General features: G+C 37.1%; 1 protein-coding gene across 1 annotated transcript; it reads left to right on the top strand.

Moving 5' to 3' along the window:
* Positions 1-330: 330 nt before the first annotated feature.
* LOC140246000 (dihydroxyacetone phosphate acyltransferase-like) lies at positions 331-21,826 on the top strand (the record flags this gene model as incomplete). Its single annotated transcript, XM_072325450.1, has 12 exons — positions 331-460; positions 1,518-1,721; positions 5,878-6,029; positions 7,003-7,130; positions 7,537-7,757; positions 8,858-9,121; positions 9,762-9,841; positions 11,032-11,172; positions 11,753-11,858; positions 12,303-12,396; positions 19,184-19,245; positions 21,176-21,826. Coding segments are annotated over 12 exons (1,653 nt in total), but the record flags the coding sequence as incomplete, so codon positions are not given.
* Between the last annotated feature and the right edge of the window lie 1,304 nt (positions 21,827-23,130).

Here is a 23,130-nt window from a genome sequence, read left to right as displayed (position 1 = left end):
ACTTCTGTATAAACTCGAGAAATAAGCGCTCATGCGGGAGGTAAAATACCGGCTCATACGCGCCGATGCGAGAGGCTCCTGTATAAACATGCACAAAGTAATACCTAGTATCAGCAGTTGATTCTCTGAGAAATGACCAGTCAGAACAATGCGGTACAAGCAGGCCCTATGTAACTCCAAGCAAATTCATTACTGAGGGTTTTTTGTGTGTGTTTTTGGGGGGTTGGGTTTTGTTTTTGTGGTTTTTTTGGGGGGGGGTTGTTTGTTTGTTTGTTTTTAATCAGAAGTATAGGTTTTTTGTACTTCATGATTTTTGTTCTTTTATTTCAGATGAGGACAAGAATGAGAGAGACGCCAGTTGTCCTTCTTCCAACTCATCGGAGCTACCTCGACTTCCTCCTCATGTCCTACATCTTATTTCACTACCATCTTCCACTTCCAGTCATTGCTGCTGGGGCTGGTGAGTGAAGTCAGGTTTTGACTAATATAGCGCACTAAAAAACAAAACTTGTAATCTGGTATGATCATGACAGCAAGTTTCTGCTAATTTTTGCCTCTATAAGGATTTAATTGAATTGAGGATATTTCCACATCAGACATTAAAACACTGGTCATACACACACAAAAGTACAAAAATACAGTCAAAATATGAAGGGTGCAGGAGAAGGAAAAGGAGGAATACCTACAATTGTACTATCAGTCTCATAAATTACACTGAGTTTCAAGTTTATCCAAACAATCTTTTTAATAAAGACTCATTAGTTAACTACCCTTGACTGAATTTGATTATTCCAAAGGATTGGACCATTATTTAAAAAAAAGAATGGAAGATTATATCATTTTATTGTGATTGAAAGGATGATGGATATTACAGGTATGCTAGTGTTGTGATTATGAAATGAACAATTCCAAAGAAAATAATTTAAATATTTCAGGCAAGAAATTGTTACGTAATCTGAACATAAACTTGGATACGGGACCGAGTATGCGTTTCACTTGTTGAGTGCCTTTTTATGCCGTTTTGTTTTGATTTGTTTATAACAATTTCATTTCTGATTGGAATTACCTTTACAATTGTACATTGCATATCCAAACATAGTTGTTGTTGGTTTTTCCAGCAAATCCTTAGTGAACTTCTAAGCTAGCCAAAATGCTTTAATTATCTTTCTTTTTCACATGCTGTTTTGGTGTTTTTTTTCTTCATGAGTATAGGGATTCAATATGTACTAAGATGATATTAAATCAATTATCATTTTAGCATGTACTTTCCTACTTTGTATTTACCAAATTTATCAGAAAATTAATTTCAGTATTCAAAAGTTAGTAAAGTATAACCTGAGCAAAATAAACCTGTTTAAGATTGGTTCATTACATGGTAGAAGTGTACCTAAATGAAGATTAAAGAGAATCTGAAAAAGTATGTTTTGTCTATAGACATATTTATGAGATAATTTGCACAAACAACTGTACATTGTATCCACTTGTTATGCAGCACTTCTCTTAATCTGATTTGACAGATTTTATGCACATGAAGTTTGTTGGAGAGATCTTGAGAAGAGCTGGTGCTTTCTACATCCGAAGGTCATTTGGTTCGGACAAACTCTACTGGGCAATATTCACAGAATACACACAGGTTACCCTTGTCAATGGTGAAGCTCCTATTGAATTTTTTGTTGAGGGGACACGAAGTCGCATTGGAAATTTTCTCTCTCCAAAGTTGGGTAAGGAAATGTCATCTTCTTTCTCTCAGTTGTTTGTACAGTATTCATATCATGGAATATTTTGATGATACCATATATGCAATGATTCAATTTCAGTTTTAGTTGATGTCACTGTTAGCTCAATGCAGTCTTCTTCAGAGGCGTAGAACTGACTGCAAAAATCTAGTGAATGTATGTTTTTATGGTTACATTATGTGTGTGTGGGGGGGGGGTTGTTTGTCCTATCATTTACATGTGTGTGTGCGTATGTGTGTGTTGACATTATAAAACAAAAGATAATAATGCTTTTTATGCCTAAAGCAATCTATTCTTTGAGAGTAAAAGCAGGTTTAACCTCCTGTAGGAAATTAAGTCATTTTAGGCGCGGTCAGACTTGCAAAAGATCGCGAAGTTTAAGATCGTGATCTTTAAGATCTCGAAGTTTTGCCAGTGTGACCGCAAACTTCCCGCGAAACTTCTCGCGAAACTTCTCGATCTGTTTGCGGGCGTTGTCTCCAAAGCGCGAGGCCATTGTCATGTTCAAATGTGCATTGTTACATCACAATCACTAGCCATCGGACGGCGCACTCTTTCTTGCGCGCGTACGAATGGCCCAAACTTCGCGATCTTAAACTTCTCGATCTTTTGCCAGTCTGACTGCGCCTTTTGACTCTGTAGTGCAAGGGAGGGATCTAAAAATTGTGAATACAGGACATGTAAAAAAAAAAAAAAAAAAAAAGCATAACAAGTTGTTCATACCTTGTCCATAAAATAAGCTGGTATTCATACAAATGTAGTGAGATAATCTATAGATACTGAGCGATATAGTAGGGTACTTGCGAACATCTTGTAGCAGAGCTCTGTCAATTAATATTTCTTCTTTTTTTTTCAATGAAAAGAGAAAATGATTGGTGACCTAGTAATCTTTGCTAGTATCTATCACACCTCTTCATTCTTTGCATGAATTAGGTCTGAATACTGTATACGCTATATATTTCGCGGGGGGTTTTATTTTCGCGAATTTCGCGAGTCGGGAGCTATTCGCGAAATTAACAACACGCGAAAATATTACCTTCCAAAATGAATCCCTTGCCTTGATGATACGAACATTTCAGTACTAGTGTACCATGTCACGGCTTACCGAACAGATCATACTGGCTAAGCTTGTTTACGCACGTCCACGTCTACTTACGAATACTGTAGAGAGCCAATCCAGTATGGCAAGGGGACCACTCGTCAGAAATCTAGCGCGATGGACTTAACCACTTCAAAAATGTTGAATTCTAACTTACTAGTTCGCAGAGTTTGGTAAGTTTTTTTCATGCAGTGTATAACTAGTATCATTCTTATTTGCTAGTAAGTTGAAAATTCACACTTTCTTTGCCACTTCATATTTTCTGTGGTCCCCCAATTGCGAATTTAACCACTCACGAAAATGTGTGACAGCGGCAATTCGCGAAAATTTATGTGCGCGAAAATTATAGCGTATACAGTATTTGTTATGTATGGTTATAGCTTGAATGGGCACTGGATACATTTTTCCTATGTCAGTGTGTGTGTGTGTGTGTGTGTGTCAATATGTGTTTTGTGGAGCAGGGGCAGAAAACCTTTCAAGATCTTCATGTGTCATCTGTTTGCAAGAGAAGTATAGTTTATCCTGTGCTTCCTTTATGCAACATACAGTATGACATTAGTGGCAATTCATAGAAGTGTGATATATATTTGCACATATCTCTGGTTATCGTGTACCATTGTCTGTTCCACATCAGTGTCATATGCAGTCAAACCTGTCTATCATAACGGCCACCCAAGGGAGACCCCCCCAAAAAAAAAATAAATAAATAAATAAAATAAAATAAATAAATAGATAAATAAATAAATAAATAAATAAGTAAATAAATAAATAAATAAATAAATAAAAATAGTGGCTGCTATTGGCAGATATTCATTATAGACAGATTCTTTAATGTGGCTTTTTCCTCGGAAGATATTTTTTAGTGGCCATTTACAGCAGGTGGCTGTTACAGGTAGGTGACTGCTAAGCCAGGTTTGGATTTTAAAGAAATGATACGCATGCGGTGCTTGATCTACATTGTACTTCACCATAATACATTTACATTATATCACTTGTCAATGAACTCTCAAAGAAGTTAGAACTGTCTACATGAGTTCAAGCTGTTCTGAAGAGTGTGGATAGTTGCTTAACCCTCCTAAGACTGCAGTAATAAAACACCTTTGACATTGTACATTATCATACCTCTCGTGAGCTTGAAAGACTTAACCTTTATATAGACAATGTATGGGTGTGTCATGCCTTTGTCATTCGTGTGTCCTTACCACAGTTTATGTCAATATGCCCTATCTGATTGTGGTCCCTTGGAAGAAATGTGTTGATTATACAGATTAGCTGTTCAAAGGCACTTTGATCTCCTCACTGCAACTAAGTAGGGTTTTTTTATGCCTCCGCCACGAAGTGGTGCAGGAGGCATTATGTTTTCGGGTTGTCCGTCCGTCCGTCCGTCCGTCCATCCGTCCGTCCTTCCATCTGTCCATAATGAATTTTGTGGACAGCGTAACTAAAAAACCTTTTGAGTTATCCTAATGAAACTTGGCATGTATGTGTATTAGGGGGTGAAGTTGTGCCTATCAACTTTTGGGTGCGCATGCTCAAGGTCAAAGTTCTAAAGGTCAAGGTCAATTACGTAAAATTTCACTATTTCCACCATATCTATGCAATGCCTGAAGATATTTTCTTGAAACTTAGTGTATACATGTATTACCCAATTAAGATTCTCTGGTGCAAGTTTGGGGTCATGAGGTCAAAGGTCAAAAGGTCAAGTAAAAATATTAAAACTTCACTTTTTTCTCCGTACCTTGGTAATTGTTCAAGGCATCCTCATGGAACATAGTATATATACATGAACTGACTGGCAGCGATTATCTAGACAATTTAGGGTTCATGAGGTCAAAGGCCAGGGGTCAGAGGTCAAGGGCAACACATCAAAATTTTACTATTTCCCTCCTGTTTATGCAATTCCAGCAGGATTATTTTTTTTTTACACTTGGTGTGTGCATGTATAACCTGATAGAGATTCTGTGGAAAAGTTTTTTTTTTTCCTTTTTTTTTTTGCCTCAAAGGTCAAAAGGTCAAAGATCTAAGTGCTGAACTAACTTTTTTCTCCATATCTCGGAAGTGGCTCAAGTTATTATGAAACTTACTACTTATTTATGCATGTTCTGCCTGACAGTGATTATCTTATGAATTTTAGGGTCAAAGGCCAGATGAAAATGGTAACAATTTACTATTCAATACAGAAATTGCACTTTTTTTCCATACCTTGAAAATTACTCAATGCATAAATGTACAAATGGGTCAAAGTCAAGTTAAAGTCCTTAAATCCCCAAATACATGCTCTCCTATTCATCCAATTAAACCTAGGTCAAGGAAGGTGAACATTCAACACATTTGTGACAAACTTGTCATTTTAATATTTTGCCAATTTTGTGAAAATGTAATCACACATTGTCCACATGTACTATCTAGACCTATTAGGAGAATCATGCATTATGACGGAGGCGTGCCAGTCGCCATAGCGACATTTCTAGTTTTTTTCAAAATTTCTTGTGGGAAGTCACATCTAATTAATTTTTTTGTCAACCCTCCTCTTTGTATTTTTCATAGAGAAAACATTACTTCTACAGTTATCAGAGAAATGGCTCTGCACAATGAGCCATTATTTGTTTTATGTGAGCAATGCAGGTAGATTTGAAACTTTACCAGAATTGTCACTCTTGGGCAATTTCCATGTTTATGTATAGCATAAAATATTCTCATACCAAAATATATGGAATGCATTGAATACTTACCAAAATGAAAGTTCTTACAGTACAGCTAGTGAAATAAAGAGACAGGGAATTTCTGTGAACAGTTGTTGCAGGTAGTGATGAGCTGTAAAACCATAGACCATTTCAATTTGGGTACTTTTTTTATGCTAATGTCTATGTCAGCTATAACTCAGGGGCTTCAGTATGTCTGAAATTCACAGAGAATTATTCATCATTATACAATACAGAGAATAGAAATCGGACACAATGTTCACCTGCCCTGACCACTCATCTGCCCCTTGCTAGTTGTGTTCTTTGAAAATGAATGATATCTTATCTCCTGTTTGCTTAGGCCTACTCTCTGTTGTAGTGGAACCATTTCTGAAGGGCAAAGTGACAGATGTGACTCTGGTTCCAATTAGTATCAGCTATGAAAGGATTGTAGAAGAGAAGCTCCATGCTCAGGAAATGCTTGGAACACCGAAGCCAAAGGAATCCACCTCGGTAATCATTGTAGATAATTGTTTAAAATCTCTTTCCTGTTCACAATAAGTCATAACACTTTTGATCCAATAAGACATTCATCTTGTATACATGGCTACAGGTGAACCCTATTCATGTTCAAGAAGACCACTGATTGTTTCTTCACAGATTATGTCTCTTTATGAAAAAAAAAAAATTACCACCAGCAACAAAAATATAGGCAGGGAGGCTTAGATATCCAACACTGTTAGTCTGCACTTAAGATCCTTTAATATGAAATTACATCCCTAACGTGGGACACGAGTTCACATGGTCAACAGGGGTTTTTGGTTACAGCACACCTTGTTATGTCGTAGTTACCATTGATATGGTTTAGACTGCATTAGTATTCATTGGTTCGATGAGAGCCAAGGGAATTGTTAACTGGTACCTATTGTGACACACTGGCCAGCGAACATCAACTATGCAGTTATACTATGATATCAATCTGATAATCATCCTTATGAGTGTATTCCATGCTGTCTGCCATATTGTGTCATGGTATTAGAATCAAACTGACCATTTTGTTTCCAGGAACATTTTATTGTGAACTTACAAATTATTCTCAAAGTGTTACTGGTTTATTTTCTGTACCATATGCTGTATTGTTGTTCTATTTGAAATGCTAATACAGCTGCACTGTATGCAGTTGTACATAAAACAGACCAACAGATAAATAACAGAATTATTCATATCTTCCTGACATGGGGCACACAGTGAACATAACAAATTTTTCTCCTGAGTTTATGAGTTCAGTGTTCCTCTATCATACTACTCTGTACTATGTTTTAGTATGAAGCATTTGTCAACTTTCATCATAGTCAAATGACATAGTTTCATAAATCCATCTATAATTTCTGTCCAATCAATCATGGCTTATGTTTTGATACTATGTAGATATTTCAGTTCTCTCAAGTTCAGTCTTGTCTGTCTCTGTGTATATATTCTTTCCCAGGGTCTGGTGAAAGCTAGAAAGATTTTCCAGGAAGACTTTGGCAATATAACAGTCCACTTCTGTGACCCAATATCTCTGAGAGATCATCTGTCCTCCTTAGACCGATCAGTCCACAACCTCTCTCCCCGGTGAGTCAACTCTCCCTGCAAAACATCCAGATGTTAAATAATATATAACTAGTTTGCAGGATTGAAATATTGCATGAACGACTTGTAACTTAACTGGTTGAATTTCATACCAATGTCTTCTATATCTTTAGTATGACAACTTTAGTGATGAAACAGATGACAGTTTCGCTAGTTTTCATGAATTTTATGAAATGAGTTTTGATTTGCGGTAATGTCAAAGGCTCTGAGAGTGACAGTGATTGTATCGCTGATGGCGGTTCTAGTTGTGATTAGACTGGATATGATAGTAATAGTAGAAATAATAGAATAACTCATGATAGAAATGATTTGACTACCAATGACAACAGTAGTACTTAAGTGCAAGGAAATCTTGAAATGTTTGATATGATTCCTCTTCAAATCTTAGATTCCTGTTCTCATTGGTACCTGAGGAGCAGCAAGCAATAGAAAACATTGCACATGAAGTTCAACAGATTCAGCGAGATCACATAATCATGTCGCCATGGATACTGTGTGCTGCCTGCCTCATGCAGCGTCCTGACATGTATGTAATCACAGAGCTGACTAGAGAGGTGGTATGGCTGAGGGACATGGTCACTCAGTACGGGGTCCAAGTACGTTGGCCAGGTATGGCATTGAATAGTTATTATCTTAAATCTTCAACCCCAGCACTATTTAAATTTAATATTAAAACAAAACCAAAAAAAAAAGGTATGCGAGTATGCTCCAAGGGGGGTCTGCACAGTATTAGAAAAAGAAGAATATTATCTTTCATTTTGTCTACAATGTTTTTATTAGGAGGTTAGCAATAAACACCTTCATGCTACCTTGATATTTGCAAGCCTTGCAAGCTGATAAATTTAAACTTCAAGGCTAATCTAAGGAGCTGGATTAAGAGAGAATCTGAAACATTGTGTTTTCACTGCATGTCGTTTATGAATTTGATGTAGTTTTAGAATATCGATTGTTGCCAGGGCTATTTTTATTTGACGCTTGCCATCCTTCATATTTCATTTTCACAATTGGTGGAAAAAACATAGTCATAAGAATTTATATGGGTCCATATATAGTTTGGGTATATTGAGTTTTCATTTTTAAGGGGGTCTAGGTAAGGTCAGGGGTTCAAGATTAGATGTAAAATTCTGAAATTAATCACTGAATGTTATACAGTTGTAAATAACATAAAAAATAAGCATGTCATCTTCAAATTTATATGTATGTATTATGAATGGGTAACACTTCAATGCACTTTCTACATTGTATGTAAGATATCATGAAAATTATTTCACATTCTGACTGTTACTATATGTAACATAAATTTTGACAAGTTTGTACATAAGCACAGTACAGCATAATAATGGACTGATTAAGTGTTTAAAAAAAAGAACTATACATTATAAATCAACACCCAAGGATAGGTAGAGCATAATATATAGTAGTTTACATGTACATGACAGGCATCAGAGTTGTTAAATCCAAGTGTTTTGTGTGTGTGTGTTCCTTTTTTTTTTTCTTTTCTTTTCTTTTTCTTTTTTTTCTTTTTTTTTTTTTTTGCTGTTTACATGAGAAATTGTCTTGTCAGAGGATAATCACTTAATTTAAAAAAAAGGATACTGTTTGCATACAGCTGAGTGGTTGGTACCAGGGCTTTTTTATTGTAACAGTACTAACTCAATATTGCAGTGACACTGATGATTGCCATGATTGTCTTTGCTTGATTGTGTCAGGTGGTTTAGAGGCTCAGCTGACCATCCAAGCCAACCTGGGTGTTCATCAGACTCTGGTTAGACATCACAGGGATGGCAAACTCACCTTTAACAGGTGTCTCTATGACAACAGTGGCAACGTGGACACCTCAACTATAGAGGGCGTCTTGACACATGCAGCTGTTCACATCAATGTTGCCATGTATCGAAACTACCTGGCAGCATCCATGGCTGTGTATGGGATGTTATCACTGGCCTTTTGTGGTCTGGAGCAGTGCAGGAAAGGTAAGGATGACTACCCCTAGGGGCAGGGTAGCGATTAAGAGGTGAGAGTGGCTAGCCCTCAGGGACAGAGTAAGAGAAAAGAGGTGAAAATTACAAGCCAAGAGAGGTGAGGATTACTATCCCAGATAGTTGGGAATGACGAGCCCAGAGAGGTGAGAAAGTCTGGCCAAGGGAATGGAGAATAACTAGCGCAGAGAGGTGAGGATGACTAGCCCACAAGGAAAAAGATTACGATGCCTTAGGATAGGCCAAAGGACAAGAGGTGAGAGAAATTAGCCCCGAGAGAAGAAGATGGTTAGCCCTCAGGAGAGGAGAGGAGAAAGATACTCTGACCCTCTGCATACTTGAAACCTGATTCTATCCTAACTCTTGGCACACTAATTTTAGCCTAAACCTTGGCATACTAATATTATCCGGACCCTCCTTGATGGTTCTTTGGAAGCAGCCCTGTTTTCAGACGAAATTCTTTGACTCCTTCACCTTTTTAAAAATTGTTAATGCATGAATGATTGTTCATAATAGGTGAACAAATTCACTCTGTTGATAATGAGTTTGTTTTGACTTGAAGTGAATCATACACTTGTTTATCATTCATTAGTCTCGTTCATAAGTATTAATTTGAACTTTGTTTTTGTTGTAGATGAACTCTTTGCACAGTATGAATTCATGGTTGCATTGCTGTCTGAGGAATTCCCATCACAGCCTAAAGCCAGTCACCAGGTTTGGTTACAATTTTCTTCTTCATCATCTTTCAGGTATCAATGTCACATACATTTTTTTTTAAGTGTCATTAAAGTATTTTGGGGCTTGTGAAAGTTACTATATTGATGGAATATGTCAAAAGTGGGGGTGCTGTGGCATAGTGGATAAGACTCGGGAGTTCCAGTCGGAGGACCTGAGTTCGATTCCCGCCCAGTACTTCTGTCCTTGGACAAGATGTTTTTACCCACTATGTCCCTCTCGACCCAGGTATTTAAATGGGTACCTGGCTATGCTAGGGTAATAAAAATAGCAGGGCCCTCTGGTAGAGCAATGGAAACACTGAAGAGGTTAACCTGGATAAAGAAGACCAAACATTTCATTCTATGTAATATTTATCCCGACATGATTTGTTTTAAAGGTACATTGTACTAGCCCACATTTGCAAACCCACGAAAATCAAAACTGCATAAAACAGGTCCAATATGACTTCAAGTGCAAGTTATAACAGTAACATACCTCACCTGTCGCTCTTTGTCTATACCATTCGATAAAAGAGAGAAAATCATCGTTTTAAAATCAATTTTCAAACCGGGTCAACCCGACCCAAAATCGAATTACGAGCGCGGGCTATAGCTACGTACATTGTACATGTAACACGTACGTGGACCGGAGCTAGCGAGCGCTATACGCATGCAGACGGATTACGGTGCATTTTCATTTATTTTTATGAAAGTAATGGACTAATTGGAACGAAATTTTGCACAGGTGTTACTGCAATCATACCCGAACTCCATGCTAACTATGAGACCAATTGCTGCAGGTTTACAAATGTGGGCTAATACCTTTAATGGTAAAACAATATTGTTAAGAATTAGTAAATAAACATGTGAGTGGTTTTCACATCTGTTTGATACATGTGAGGAGTTGGAAAAATAAAACTGCTCTAATTTTCTTCATATAATTATATTTTGTATATATATGTGGACATTGATTACATTGAAATTTCTGCATCTCAGTTCTTTGTAGCCTTTTGGTGTAATCAGGGAGAAATCTACTGTATCGTTTATGCAGACCTGTGGAACTTGAAAGTAAAATAGCATAATGCATATTGATGCTTGGCCTTTAAAAATATGATTTTTCAGTCCCTTTGAGTATTCAGATAGCACTGAATCAATGAAGTAACATATCACTACCATCCCAATTGACAGAGATTTGAGAGTGTGCTTGCCAAACTTGTGGCTAGTGGAGCAGTGGATGTGAATACAGATGACATCAGAATATCAGCTAAGGGAGAGAGAGAAATGGCGTTCCTCACTGGTTTGATGTCTCCTTTCCTCCTTGGATACTGGGTAAGACTTTAACTCTCTGTTTTGTTTTTGTTTGTTTGTTTGTTTGTTTGTTGTTGTTGTTTTTGTTTTTGTTTGCTTGTTTGTTTGTTTGTTTTGGGGGGTTTTGTTTTTGTTCACTTGTTTTTTGCTCCTGCACCAGTATTTGATGCATGAGGCAGCATGGTTTTGTTAGTCTGTCATACGAAATAACTATTATGGTCATCATAACTTGTGAGAATGACATCAGGAATTCTTTTGAAATGTGTTATATATGCATAAGGTGAGTTTTGCCACACAACAATAGTGTGGTAGGTTGTTACCATTTTAAGTTGATGTTGTGAAGTTCAAGTGTGAGGATGAACAAATGGCCAGTCATGGAGAAACTTTTGAAGAACTTTGACTTTAAGTGCATCAAACTTGTTTCAAGATGTGTGATAAGACAGGTTAATTTGTAGTCTATCTGAGATAGATTGGATGAAGGTCAAAGGATGCATGTGCAATCTTTCTCCCTTTATTTATATATATTTATTTATTATCTCTGTTACAGTATGTCCATATTTTTCCAAACTGAATCTTGTCTCTTCTTGTCATGTGACTATAGTTGGTTTGTCAGCATCTTATGTCCCATCCCTCACCACCACAAGGTGTATCGCTGAAGCAGACGGCAAAAGACATCCAGCTCACCATAGCAACCGTTATTTCACAAGGTAAATCTGAGATCATGATTATTTACTGTCATTGTATTATTTATACTTAACTTCTAAAGAGACAATTTATTAAGAGAACTGAATCATATTAGACTTAAAGGGTCAAGTCTCCAATTCATATTATCTAAGTTGAATAATTGTGTTTCATAAAGAAAATGTAGTGATACAGACGAAATAATCAAAATTCAATATACCAGTAATCCATTAATCTATTCATCTAATCTGTACAGAAGTTATAGAGCAAGTATGTTACTTTCCCAGTATTTTCACTCATCAACTCAATGACCTACATGATAAATTTATTTGCATACTGAAAGTATCTGCACAAAATATATTCTTTCGATATACAGTTTCAAAGATAAAGTGTATAGAATTCAGTTAAGGCAACCAAGGGAGCTTCAACTACAAGCTTACACATTCAAACTTGATGATCTACATTTGTAGGAAATCTTCATCATTATGAGGTGTTGTCCCTCAATCTATTGACCAATGCCTTGACCGCTCTCATCCAAATGGGTATTGTCCTGAGGGAAAAGAGGTGAGTGGAATTCTGTCATATTTTGTACAATCACTGTGACTGACAAGTGAATACACCAGCTGCTTAGATGTAGAAGTTGTGTGTGAATACACTATGAGGCCTTTCAGATGGTCATTGTATCTCATTTTTCATTTTGGTTACAAAAAGATTTAGCTAATGGAGCCTATTTTTACCTTTCCAAAAGCAAAACAGAATCATGTTTGTCCATCCATGTTTTTCAAATAAAATTTGCTGAATAATGATACAGTGGAGTTTTTTTTTCAATGCCGAATGAGTATCTGATTGGTTTGATCTCAAAGAAATGCATGTTGAGGTGAAGCTAAGCTTGACCTGTATTCACTTCCATGACAAAGTATTTCTCCTTTAAATGTGTGCATAATCCAGTGTGAATGTGTGTTGAGAGCTGCTTTTGAGATTTAGTTGTCAATAGTGGGGGGCGCAAGGGATTTTTGGTTCAAATTTTTCCAAAAGCACCAAAATTTGGCACACATGTAGTCCAAACCATACTATTTCAATTTTTGATGGGCGCCAAGAAGGGCGCCCTCTGGGGCGGCCATATTGGCAAAATCCAATATGGCCGCCATATAGGTTTAAAGGTCACTTGCATTTCAAAACATAAAAGGGTTACAATCATTTAAAAAGTCAGGTTAAGAGGTTTTCTGGGTCAAGGAATTCGAATCTGAAGTTGTTTTTATGGTCTGAAGTCAATTTTTCCTTATAAGGTCACCTTAAGGTCATTTAGGGGTCAAGCCATTGTATTCATAACAGTTTATTGAAAAAATGGCTTGCCCATGGTCAATATTCCAGGAATGCCAGCCTAAGTAATAGAATTGCAGTTGTCGACGGCTGAAAAAGGCGTATTTCTTGTGAAGGGCGCCCTCCGGGGCGGCATATTTACAAAATCCAATACGGCTGCCACCTACGTTTAAAGGCCAGTCCATAACAAAACAAAAAAAAACAACTTTAAAGTGTTACAATAATTTGAAAAGTCAGCTTTAGAGGTTTCATGGGTCAAGGGATTCGATTCTGGAGTTGTTTTTATGGTCTGATGTCAACTTTTCCTTAAGGTCTCCCTAAAGGTCATTTGGGGTCAAACCATTATCCATTTAGAAAATGGCTTGCCTATAGTCAATTTAGGAGGAATGCCAGCCCTGCTAATAGAATTGGAGTTGTTGAGGGCTGTGAGAGAGGGAGAGGTGGGCTTTCTCACGAGTAACATCAATATATCTGCTTTCGTGTTAAGATTTCAAACACTAGGTATACACTCATGAATTATAATAAGAACCCCTTTCTGAGAGTAATTAGGTTTAAAAGTGTTTAAGGGATCTTACTACGGTAATTTTTTTTTCTGCATCATTTCAATCATGGCCTGTTATAATATGGCTATACAAGCTTTTAAGTGAGGTTCTGTCCAAAGCTGTGGAATATCATAGTTCATGTGACAATCATCCCATTAATTATTTTTTACATTGCAGGCGCTAAGAGGAAATGTCCTCACCGACTGGTCATATCTGCGGAATTCAATGTATTTGCATTTGCTTTAATGACAGCCAAAAGAGCTACTCAGTAGTTAGATTTATGGGTAATGCCCTTTAAAAGAGTTTTCAAGATTTGATTATGGGATTACTATTTTCATCTTCGTCTGCAGGGAATGCAATAAAAACATACATATATGAAAAATAGAATCCTATTGCTACCTAATATATTAATCGTTTAGCAATAAGGGGGGGGGGGGTGGGTACTCTCTATATTACCTGCGTCCTTGACGTTGCCACTAAAAAGAGAAGTGTTTTTATTTCTCTGTTGCAGTTCAGGGATCCTCAATCACAATAGATATTCATAATTCAGATTTAAATTCAATGGAATAATAACTATGAAGAACACTCCTAATCTGGATGAAAAAAGAAAAAAACAATCTGTCGTGTTTAAGAGAGTTTTTATAGTACATTAGGTTGGCATCAATTTGCTATTTTCGAACTTGTGTAAGAAAGTTCGATTCTAAAGTCCTTGTAGGAAATTTATGTGCCTCCACAGCTAAATATGCCGTTCAGAGAACATGACGGTCCTGGTGACGCCATGTAGGGAACAAGCATATTTCACAGGTGCCACAGTAACACCATTAACAGGGTACAGATTAGATATGCTATAGTACAACTTTCATGACACCTTCTAGCAGTCTAGGGTCTGTTAAGATTCTATCCAAAGTGCTTGGACGCAAATTGGTATGATATCACAAGACTTTATAAGTTGGTATCTCGTTGGTATGAAGACTACGATAGGTTGCAACTCTACTCTCTGCAACATCTCTACGACGCACGTCTCCTGGAGACGAGCCCACCAGGATTGGCAGGAGAATCGAACATTTCCGATTTTTGCAGAGACTATTTCCGTCTTCCAGCTTGTCTCCGAGACGTCTCTGCGAAGTCTCCATCACTGTGGCCATGTCGTGGGGACTAAATTTGTCTGCAACATCTTCGAGATGTCCCCGCATCATGTGGAGACCGTAATAACATAATGGCGACGAAAGGGAGAAGTCGCCGAGAAAAGACGTCTCTGATAAGTCCCTGCGACTGCAAAAGCCGTGCCAACATCCCCGTGACTTCCAAGCAAATAAGTTGTCCCTTTGTTTGAAGACGTTTGGACGTCGCCCTGGAAATCGCGTTAGTTGTGACAGCGAAAATAATTTCTTCGAGACGCTGGCATTGCGACAATGTCTCCTCCCGTCAGATAGGCCCTCAATCCCTTCCCCCCCCCCCCCCCCCACACACACACACTTTAAGTTTGCAGCAATATCAAACTACTGACCATGGCTCGTCTGACACCTACTCTACATTGTGCATTTTCACCTTCATTCATTCATTCATTCATCCATTCATTCATTCATTCATTCATTCATTCATTTCATTCATTTTTTCCACTTCCATGTTTTCCACCTCCCAATGCATGCCTTGAAACAGCTGTGGTGCAGAAAAATGAAATTTGGTACTGAAGCATTGCGGAGAGTGGCTGATAGTACTAGTAAATGTCATGTACCTGTGCCATCTTTCCTCCAACTCCACTCCCTGAAGTCAGGGACCACATCAGATAGGGTGGTTTCTGATGATCTGCTCCCACGTTATGACGAGATAATGCCTACCCTCGTTGACGCAGGCTGCCCCATAAACCTTGTTGCTCATTAGTCCTTGCTGGACATGAGCACGATTATTAAAGTACTGTGTAGTTAATGTGTCAGTGAGCTCTGGTTTGCTGATCCATACTACTTAGGCATTTTGCATGCCACATCAAAGCAAGTCTGAAGTAATGTCTCACCCTGTCAGTGCCTGATGTTGGGCTCTGGAAGAGACGTATGCTGTACAGGAAAGAGCTGAAAAGGCCTTTATCTTTTCAATACCACGACCCACCCGTAACTCCCTCAGATCAAAGGGATTAACAAAAGCACACTACCGAAAATGTGATGTTATGCTCATCCTTGCGATTGTATACTGTTTTCAGAAAATGCTTTCAGAAAACATTATGTCATCCTTTGTAAGGATATCTTTGCGTAGATCGCATCTAAGTTGTTGGAAAGCTGAAGGGTTGTAAGATCCCAATTCCTGTTGGATATTTCCGTCTCGAATCAGGTGCTCACGATGAGTTGTCCGTCCCATTTATTCTTGGATATCTGTGCGCTGATAAATGAGGGCAGTTCTTTATTTTTCAATCTTAATTTTCAGGAAGCCGCTACGCTTCCGATTATAATTTGAGATTTGAGTGGTGCCATCACCATCTCTTGTCAGAGGACTGCACAGTGTTGCTGCGCAAAAATGTTAAGATTATTTTCTTCAGGATCAGTATCCCATACAACATCTCTAGTCATTTGCGCTTTCAGTAAAGAAACGATTTCGTCTGATAAAAAGAGAATAAAAAAAGATAAGAAAAAAACCTTCAGCTGAATTGTCTTCACCTACTCTGATACGATACTGCCATTAAAGGACTTTAATGATCGAATTTAGATAACTGCTCCTAGAATACTGGTCTGACCTGGATTGAGGAGCTCGATTCCCCGGAAGCAAGGGAGAGCAGGCATACACCAATTTCAGCAGGAGGTGAATCATATCGCTTGCCAGCTGGAAAGTTATATAATGACCATGAAAGGTGACGAGGTGGCTCAGTCGGTAGCGTATGGCTTGCGGTCTAAAGACTTGTGTTCCGGCGCGGGTTCGAATCCCACTTACCTCAAGTCTAGCTGAGCAATGGTGTCTGTTGTCATACTGTCCCCTCTAGTAGAGGCACAACACTTTGCACCTCATCACTTGGATATAAAAAGTGGAAGTCCCTTGTGTGAAAGAATCACAAACCCAGACACATGAAAAGATCCTGAATCGGCATTCCGTTATCGGAAAACTCAAGGTGCATAAACCGGTAAAGTGGTCCACCCCAAGTACATACAACTGACCAGCTAGTTGCATACGGGCTATCCAGCTATCTCGTCAGAAGGAAAAACGAGGACAAAATAAGATTAGGCGTGTTTATTACCCTCTTTGCCATTGCACCCTCATTCGGCACCTTGGAATAGGATGGCGGCCGTATTTAAGCATGTATATATATATATATATATATATATATATATATATATATATATATATATATATCATATATCATATATATATATATCATATATCATATATATATATATATATATATATATATATATATGTATTATAATATATTGAAACAATAAAAAGGTAAAACGGACCAGAAACAATTGATAAATAGTAAACCTTTGAGCAAAGAGAATGAGAAAAGAAAACGAAACCGATGGAAGCCCGTTTTCTGTGCTCAAAATTTCAATATATATATATATATATATATATATATCTTAAATATGATTTTTTCATTTATTTGTCATAGTCATTATTGATATTTAGGAGGATGGAACCGCTCTTGGCCCTAATTAACCATTGAAGGAGTATGGAAGAGATGACAAATGGGACAAAATAGGGGTACCAGTGAATTGCAGTTGAATGCTCACAGACGCCATTTCGAAAAATGCACAAAACGCCTGATTTGACCCTTATTTGACCTTGAAAGTGACCTTGAGAGGTGATAGTGACCTTGAATTGCAGAAATGATATTTAGAATCACATTCTCTAACCCCGTAATATCTTCCACATGGGATTCATAGCATTAATCAACATTTTCAATTTGTAACTGCAGTTGACCTTTAACCCGGATGGCGGCCATATTGGATTCCACCAATATGGCGGCCCCAAGGGTTTTTAGTCTTGGCGCCCATCAAAAATCGAAAGAGTATGGTACAAGGGACCTATGAGCCAAATTTGGTGCTTTTGGAAGAATCTGAACCAAACAACCCATTTTGAGCCCTTAGGCCCCCAACTACAAGGAGTTATTACACATTTATAAGCCAGTTCAGAGGTAGCTTATGTGTATGGGGGTACAAATGACTTTTCTTTTTTCTCATTTGATTCAGCACTTCACTTGTTTTCAAAATGACAAAATACATGAGCTTGCCCGATGTAACAATTTATGAAATTTATCAGTCATGTTCAAACAAAGGATGAACTTGCATGGACCAGTTGACCTGATTGGTCCATCAATCAACACTTTGGAAGCATACATGTCTGTTTTTATTCTTTTACATTGAATATATCAACAGTATTTTTCTATTGATATTGCCAAATACTACTTCTGCTGTCAGGTGGTTGCACTGGCAAGCATCACTTGTAAGGATTACTTGAATAATCATTACATCACAGATTTGTATCTTAGTGCATTTTAAAGTCAATATGCTCTGTTGGTATGAATGATCATTTTCTGCTCATGTGTAAAGTGGAACCCCAAACTGGCTTATTGTGTAGAATCTTATGTGGAGATTGCAGTCAGTGAGAAGTACCCAAACAGTTTATAAATCTAACATGATTTTAAATATCCTTCATAAATATGACATTGTATGGTTCTTTTAGCTATTTGAAGAGAGACAAAGTTTCTTCACACTGAGTGTGAATAGAATACTAATGAGAAGAGAAGATACATTCCATGCATTCTCACGTTGATTGTGGAGGCTGGGTCTGTCTCTACATTGTCAAATATTACTTTACATCACAAAACCAACAAAAAGTCAAGTGGAGGTCAAATAAAAAGAGACTCTCTGCTATAAAAATGATATATAGTCTGTCCAAATTTGATGTCCTTAACCCTCTGAAACAAGAGTTAGACAGTCCAGTCACAAGGAAAGTTACCGTAAGGAAAAAGGACTGAAGCTGAGGATCTATTGAAGTGCAGTGACTGACTCCTTGTAAGACATGGGACCCCAGAAAACAAAAGACAAAAAAAAAAAATAATGGATTTAAAACAAGAGCCAGTATGTTGAAATTATTATCAGATTGTCCTGAAACTCCCATGCATGCTCATGCATGAGCAAAGTCTATGAGTATACCAAATAATCAGTGTAATAGCTGACTGCTCTGTAGTTTTTGTAGGATTTTCATGCAATATACGGGTAGAAAATGGAGATTGTTAAGTTAAGAAAAAAAGGCTTCTTTTTTATGTACAAACTCTACTTTAGTTTCTTTACTATTCTTAACTTCAGATATATATAGAAGGGTTGCTCTTTCAGATTTATACACACAAAAAAAAATAAATCTCAAACTTAAAGCACAATTTTCGGTACTACTGCAAAAACAACATGCAAATTTATTTGGATTTGTGATGCATGATCATAGCATTCCATTCATATTATATTTAACTTTCCTATGCACTCAATAGATTTTTTTTTTCTTCAATTTAGCACCAATGGAGCGATAATTTCATGGACTACAGATGCAGTCTCAAGAGTGGCAGACAAGATTGGTGAGATTTTCCTTTTTCTTTTGTGGCTTGTTTTGGGGTTTTTTCTCTCTCTCTCTCTTGACATATTGTGCAATAAGTATATATTTAAAAAAAAAAAATCTTGTAAAACATACCCGTACCATGATGTAACACTTCACATTTTGCACAATGCACCACTGCACTTTCTTTTTCTCTCTTTTTTCCCCTCATTCTTCCCTCCCTCTCTCTTTATCGTCACTCAGTGAGTAGTGCAACACTGGTATATTGATATATTCTCACAATGTTGTATTGTTTAGACAATCATTTCTGAGGCCATTGTCCTTGTCAAGCGTTTGCTTATGATGATGGTCTCCTGTATCTGGTACGTCAAGAGTTGCTTGATTTGTCTTTGAACGACAGATATATGGGATCCTATGTTTGCATTTAAGATATATGCATAAAATAATGCCTGTTTCTTATGCCTCCGCCATGAAGTGGTGCCGGAGGCATTATGTTTTCGGGTTGTCCGTCCGTCCGTCCGTCCTTCCATCCGTCCGTAGTGAATTTTGTGGACAGCGTAACTAAAAAACCTTTTAAGGTATCCTAATGAAACTTAGCATGTATGTGTATTAGGGGGTGAAGTTGTGCCTATCAACTTTTGGGTGCGCATGCTCAAGGTCAAAGGTCAAAAGGTCAAGGTCAAATACGTAAAATTTCACTATTTCCACCATATCTATGCAGTGCCTGAAGATATTTCTTTAAACGTAGTGTATACATGTATTACGCAATCAAGATTCTCTGGTGAAAGTTTGAGGTCAAAGGTCAAAAGGTCAAGTAAAAATATTAAAATTTCACTTTTTTCTCTGTACCTTGGAAATTGTTCAAGTTATCCTCATGGAACATAGTATATATACATGTACTGACTGGCAGTGATTATCTAGAGAATTTAGGGTTCATTGGGTCAAAGGTCAGGGGTCAACGGTCAAGGGCAACACTTCAAAATTTTACTATTTTCCTCATATTTATTCAGTGCCAGCAGGATTATTTTTTTTTTTACACTTGGTGTATGCATGTATAACCCAATAGAGATTCTCTGGGAAGTTTCTTTTTTTTTCCTTCTTTTTTTTGCCTCAAAGGTCAAAAGGTCAAAGATCAAGTAAAAGTGCTGGAACTAATTTTTTCCCCCATATCTCGGAAGTGGCTCAAGTTATCTTGAAACTTTCTACATATTTATGCATGTTCTGCCTGACAGTGATTATCTTATGAATTTTAGGGTCAAAGGCCAGATGAAAATGGTAACAATTTACTATTCAATACAGAAATTGCACTTTTTCTCCATACCTTGAAAATTACTCAATGCGTAAACCTATGAATGGGTCAAAGTCAAGTTAAAGTCCTAAAATTCCTAAATACATACTCTCTTATTCATCCAATTAGACCTAGGTCAAGGAAGGTGAACATTCAACACATTTGTGACAAACTTGTCATTTTAATATTTTACCAATTGTGTGAAAATGTAATCACACATTGTCCACATGTACTATAGACCTATTAGGGGAATCATGCATTATGGCGGAGGCATACCAGTCGCCATAGCAACATTTCTAGTTTTCATTTTGCATTGTGTTAGAAAAAAATGTTTGAAATTTGAATTAATCATTTATCTGTTTTATTGTCAGATTCAAATTATACTGTGCTCAATAAGTTCGTTCAATTGACTTTGTACTTCATTTATGTATGAAAAAGAAATTCAGAAATAAAATCAAAATCAAATCAAATGTAGAAATTTTGTTATTATTCACTGACTTTCACCGTATTAATGTTTTGAATTTTCTCAAGGAGTAAGTAATACTTTTGTGCATAATGGGAAATAATTTGGTTTCATTATACTCCTGTAAAGCATGTGTGGCAGAAGACTGAGAAGCATGATTATCTCTTATCCTTCTCTCTCATGTCTCTTTCCTTGGTACAGGAGAGTTCATCCAGGTACCAGTTGGTGTCCCATTGAGTACTGGAGATGTGTCTGTGCCAGCCAAACTCTAGTCTGTCACCATCATCTATTACAATCTATTCATTGTTTGCAGGGTAGAATGTCACGATAGAAGGAATGGTAGCTGATCTCTCATGCTTTCATCACCATATGTGTCTTTTTCCTGAGGTAGGGAGAAAACAATCTTGTAAATGAAACAGACAAAGGCAAAGACACAAATGTTCAGTGCATGTATGTCCACTGTCTATGTGAGACAGTAGTGTACCAGGTGGTATTGAAAGAAAATATTGTCAAACATGTATTTTGCCACCATAACAGGATCCTTTCTGCAACTGAAAAACCACATTTCTTTGTCACGTTGAGCATTAAAGGTATATCCGAGCAGTCCCTTGCCACATTTACAAAATCATATTTTTCTCAAACAACCATGGGGCTTGTTTGTATTGTACTGTGTCTGGGTTTGTATTTGAATGTATACAGGTATTTGCATAAAATTACATAATCCTACTAGTAGTCAAAATTTCAGTATATGGTGTATATTGTAGATGGGACTAAAACTTCTCAATCTGTACCATTCCTGGTATATTTGGTGCAAGCTGTTTATGGTAAACAAGGGAACAAAATTCCCCTTGCTCGAGTCAAGAAATGCATGTATTTTTTTTTTTTACATTGTACAATGTGTAATGATGTATCCTCCAGCAATGGCAGAATTTACTCCAAATATGAGGTTGCTGCTCGTATGATATTTTTCCTAATATGTAATTTAATTCACAGTATGAATATTGTTCCAGAAGTGAAATACATAGCAGCAATTGTTTTCTTCTCGTCTTTTTATGAGGGAGGTTCTTCCCCTGAGGTTTTTATGATCACAAATGTATGAATAGATAAGCTGGAGTGTTATCAGAGAATTGCTTACAAATGAATAGATATTGTGCAATATAGCTAAGCTTTGTAGTTGTAAGAGCAAAAGTGATTATGATATGGTTTATACACTAGATATCAAAGCATGGTAGCGGATGACCAGTTATTTACTGCATGTATGATGCTCCCGTCAACAGGCAAGAAATGCCTACATAAATCATTGTCACTGTGAACTAGATGCCATTCAAACAGCACATAAATTGATCAATAGATTTGTGCATGTTCTCCATGGTAGGTAAAGTGTGGGACTCCGTGATTTGAAACAGATATTGACAGCAGACCTGTATACGTGTTTATCATTGTGGCATATATACTTCAAAGTCATGTGAAGAGGAGATATTACTGACTGGTGGACTTGTAGAAAGTATAAAATGTGGGTAAGGGAGTGACTACAGGTAGTCATACAAATTGTTTTCTTCACAAGCATAAGACATGTAACTGTTCTGTAAGTTAGAATTATAAATTGTATATAATCATGCAGACAAACACACAATACAAATTTGAAGCAAAGTTTGAGAGTCTGTGAAAGACTAGTCCAAGGCATATTTGAGAAAGAGTTTACATCACTTTGGCCTGAATCATTGCATACCTGGTACTGTTTATGCCAAATATTTTGCGAGGTTTTTATTTTTTGCAAATTTCACTAGTCGGGTGGTACTCACAAATTTAAAAACACACGAAAAAATGAGTCTAAACCTGACATGAATGCGACGTGCATGCATACATTTCACCATTCACTATGGTACTGCACAATCGGAATTAACCACTTAGGAAAATAATGGTCAGGAAGTCCCAATTCATGCAAAGTTAGGCTCGCTAAATATATGACATGTACAGTATATACAACTTCTTTTCCAGCTCAGCCATGTTTTGGTGAAAGGGCATATTTAAACTTTTTGATAGCTAAAAAGCAAAGAAAATTGTCCTTGAAGTTTTGGTATTTTAATTAACTTTAGAAGTCATTACTTAATGTTGGCAGTCGGTTATCTTGTAGAATGTCCAGTGTACTTCAAATT

This window comes from Diadema setosum, chromosome 1 (assembly GCF_964275005.1).
Source record: "Diadema setosum chromosome 1, eeDiaSeto1, whole genome shotgun sequence".
In the NCBI taxonomy this organism is placed as follows: domain Eukaryota; kingdom Metazoa; phylum Echinodermata; class Echinoidea; order Diadematoida; family Diadematidae; genus Diadema; species Diadema setosum.
The sequence above is the reverse complement of the archived record's forward strand: the minus strand, read 5'-3'. Positions and strand labels throughout refer to the sequence as shown.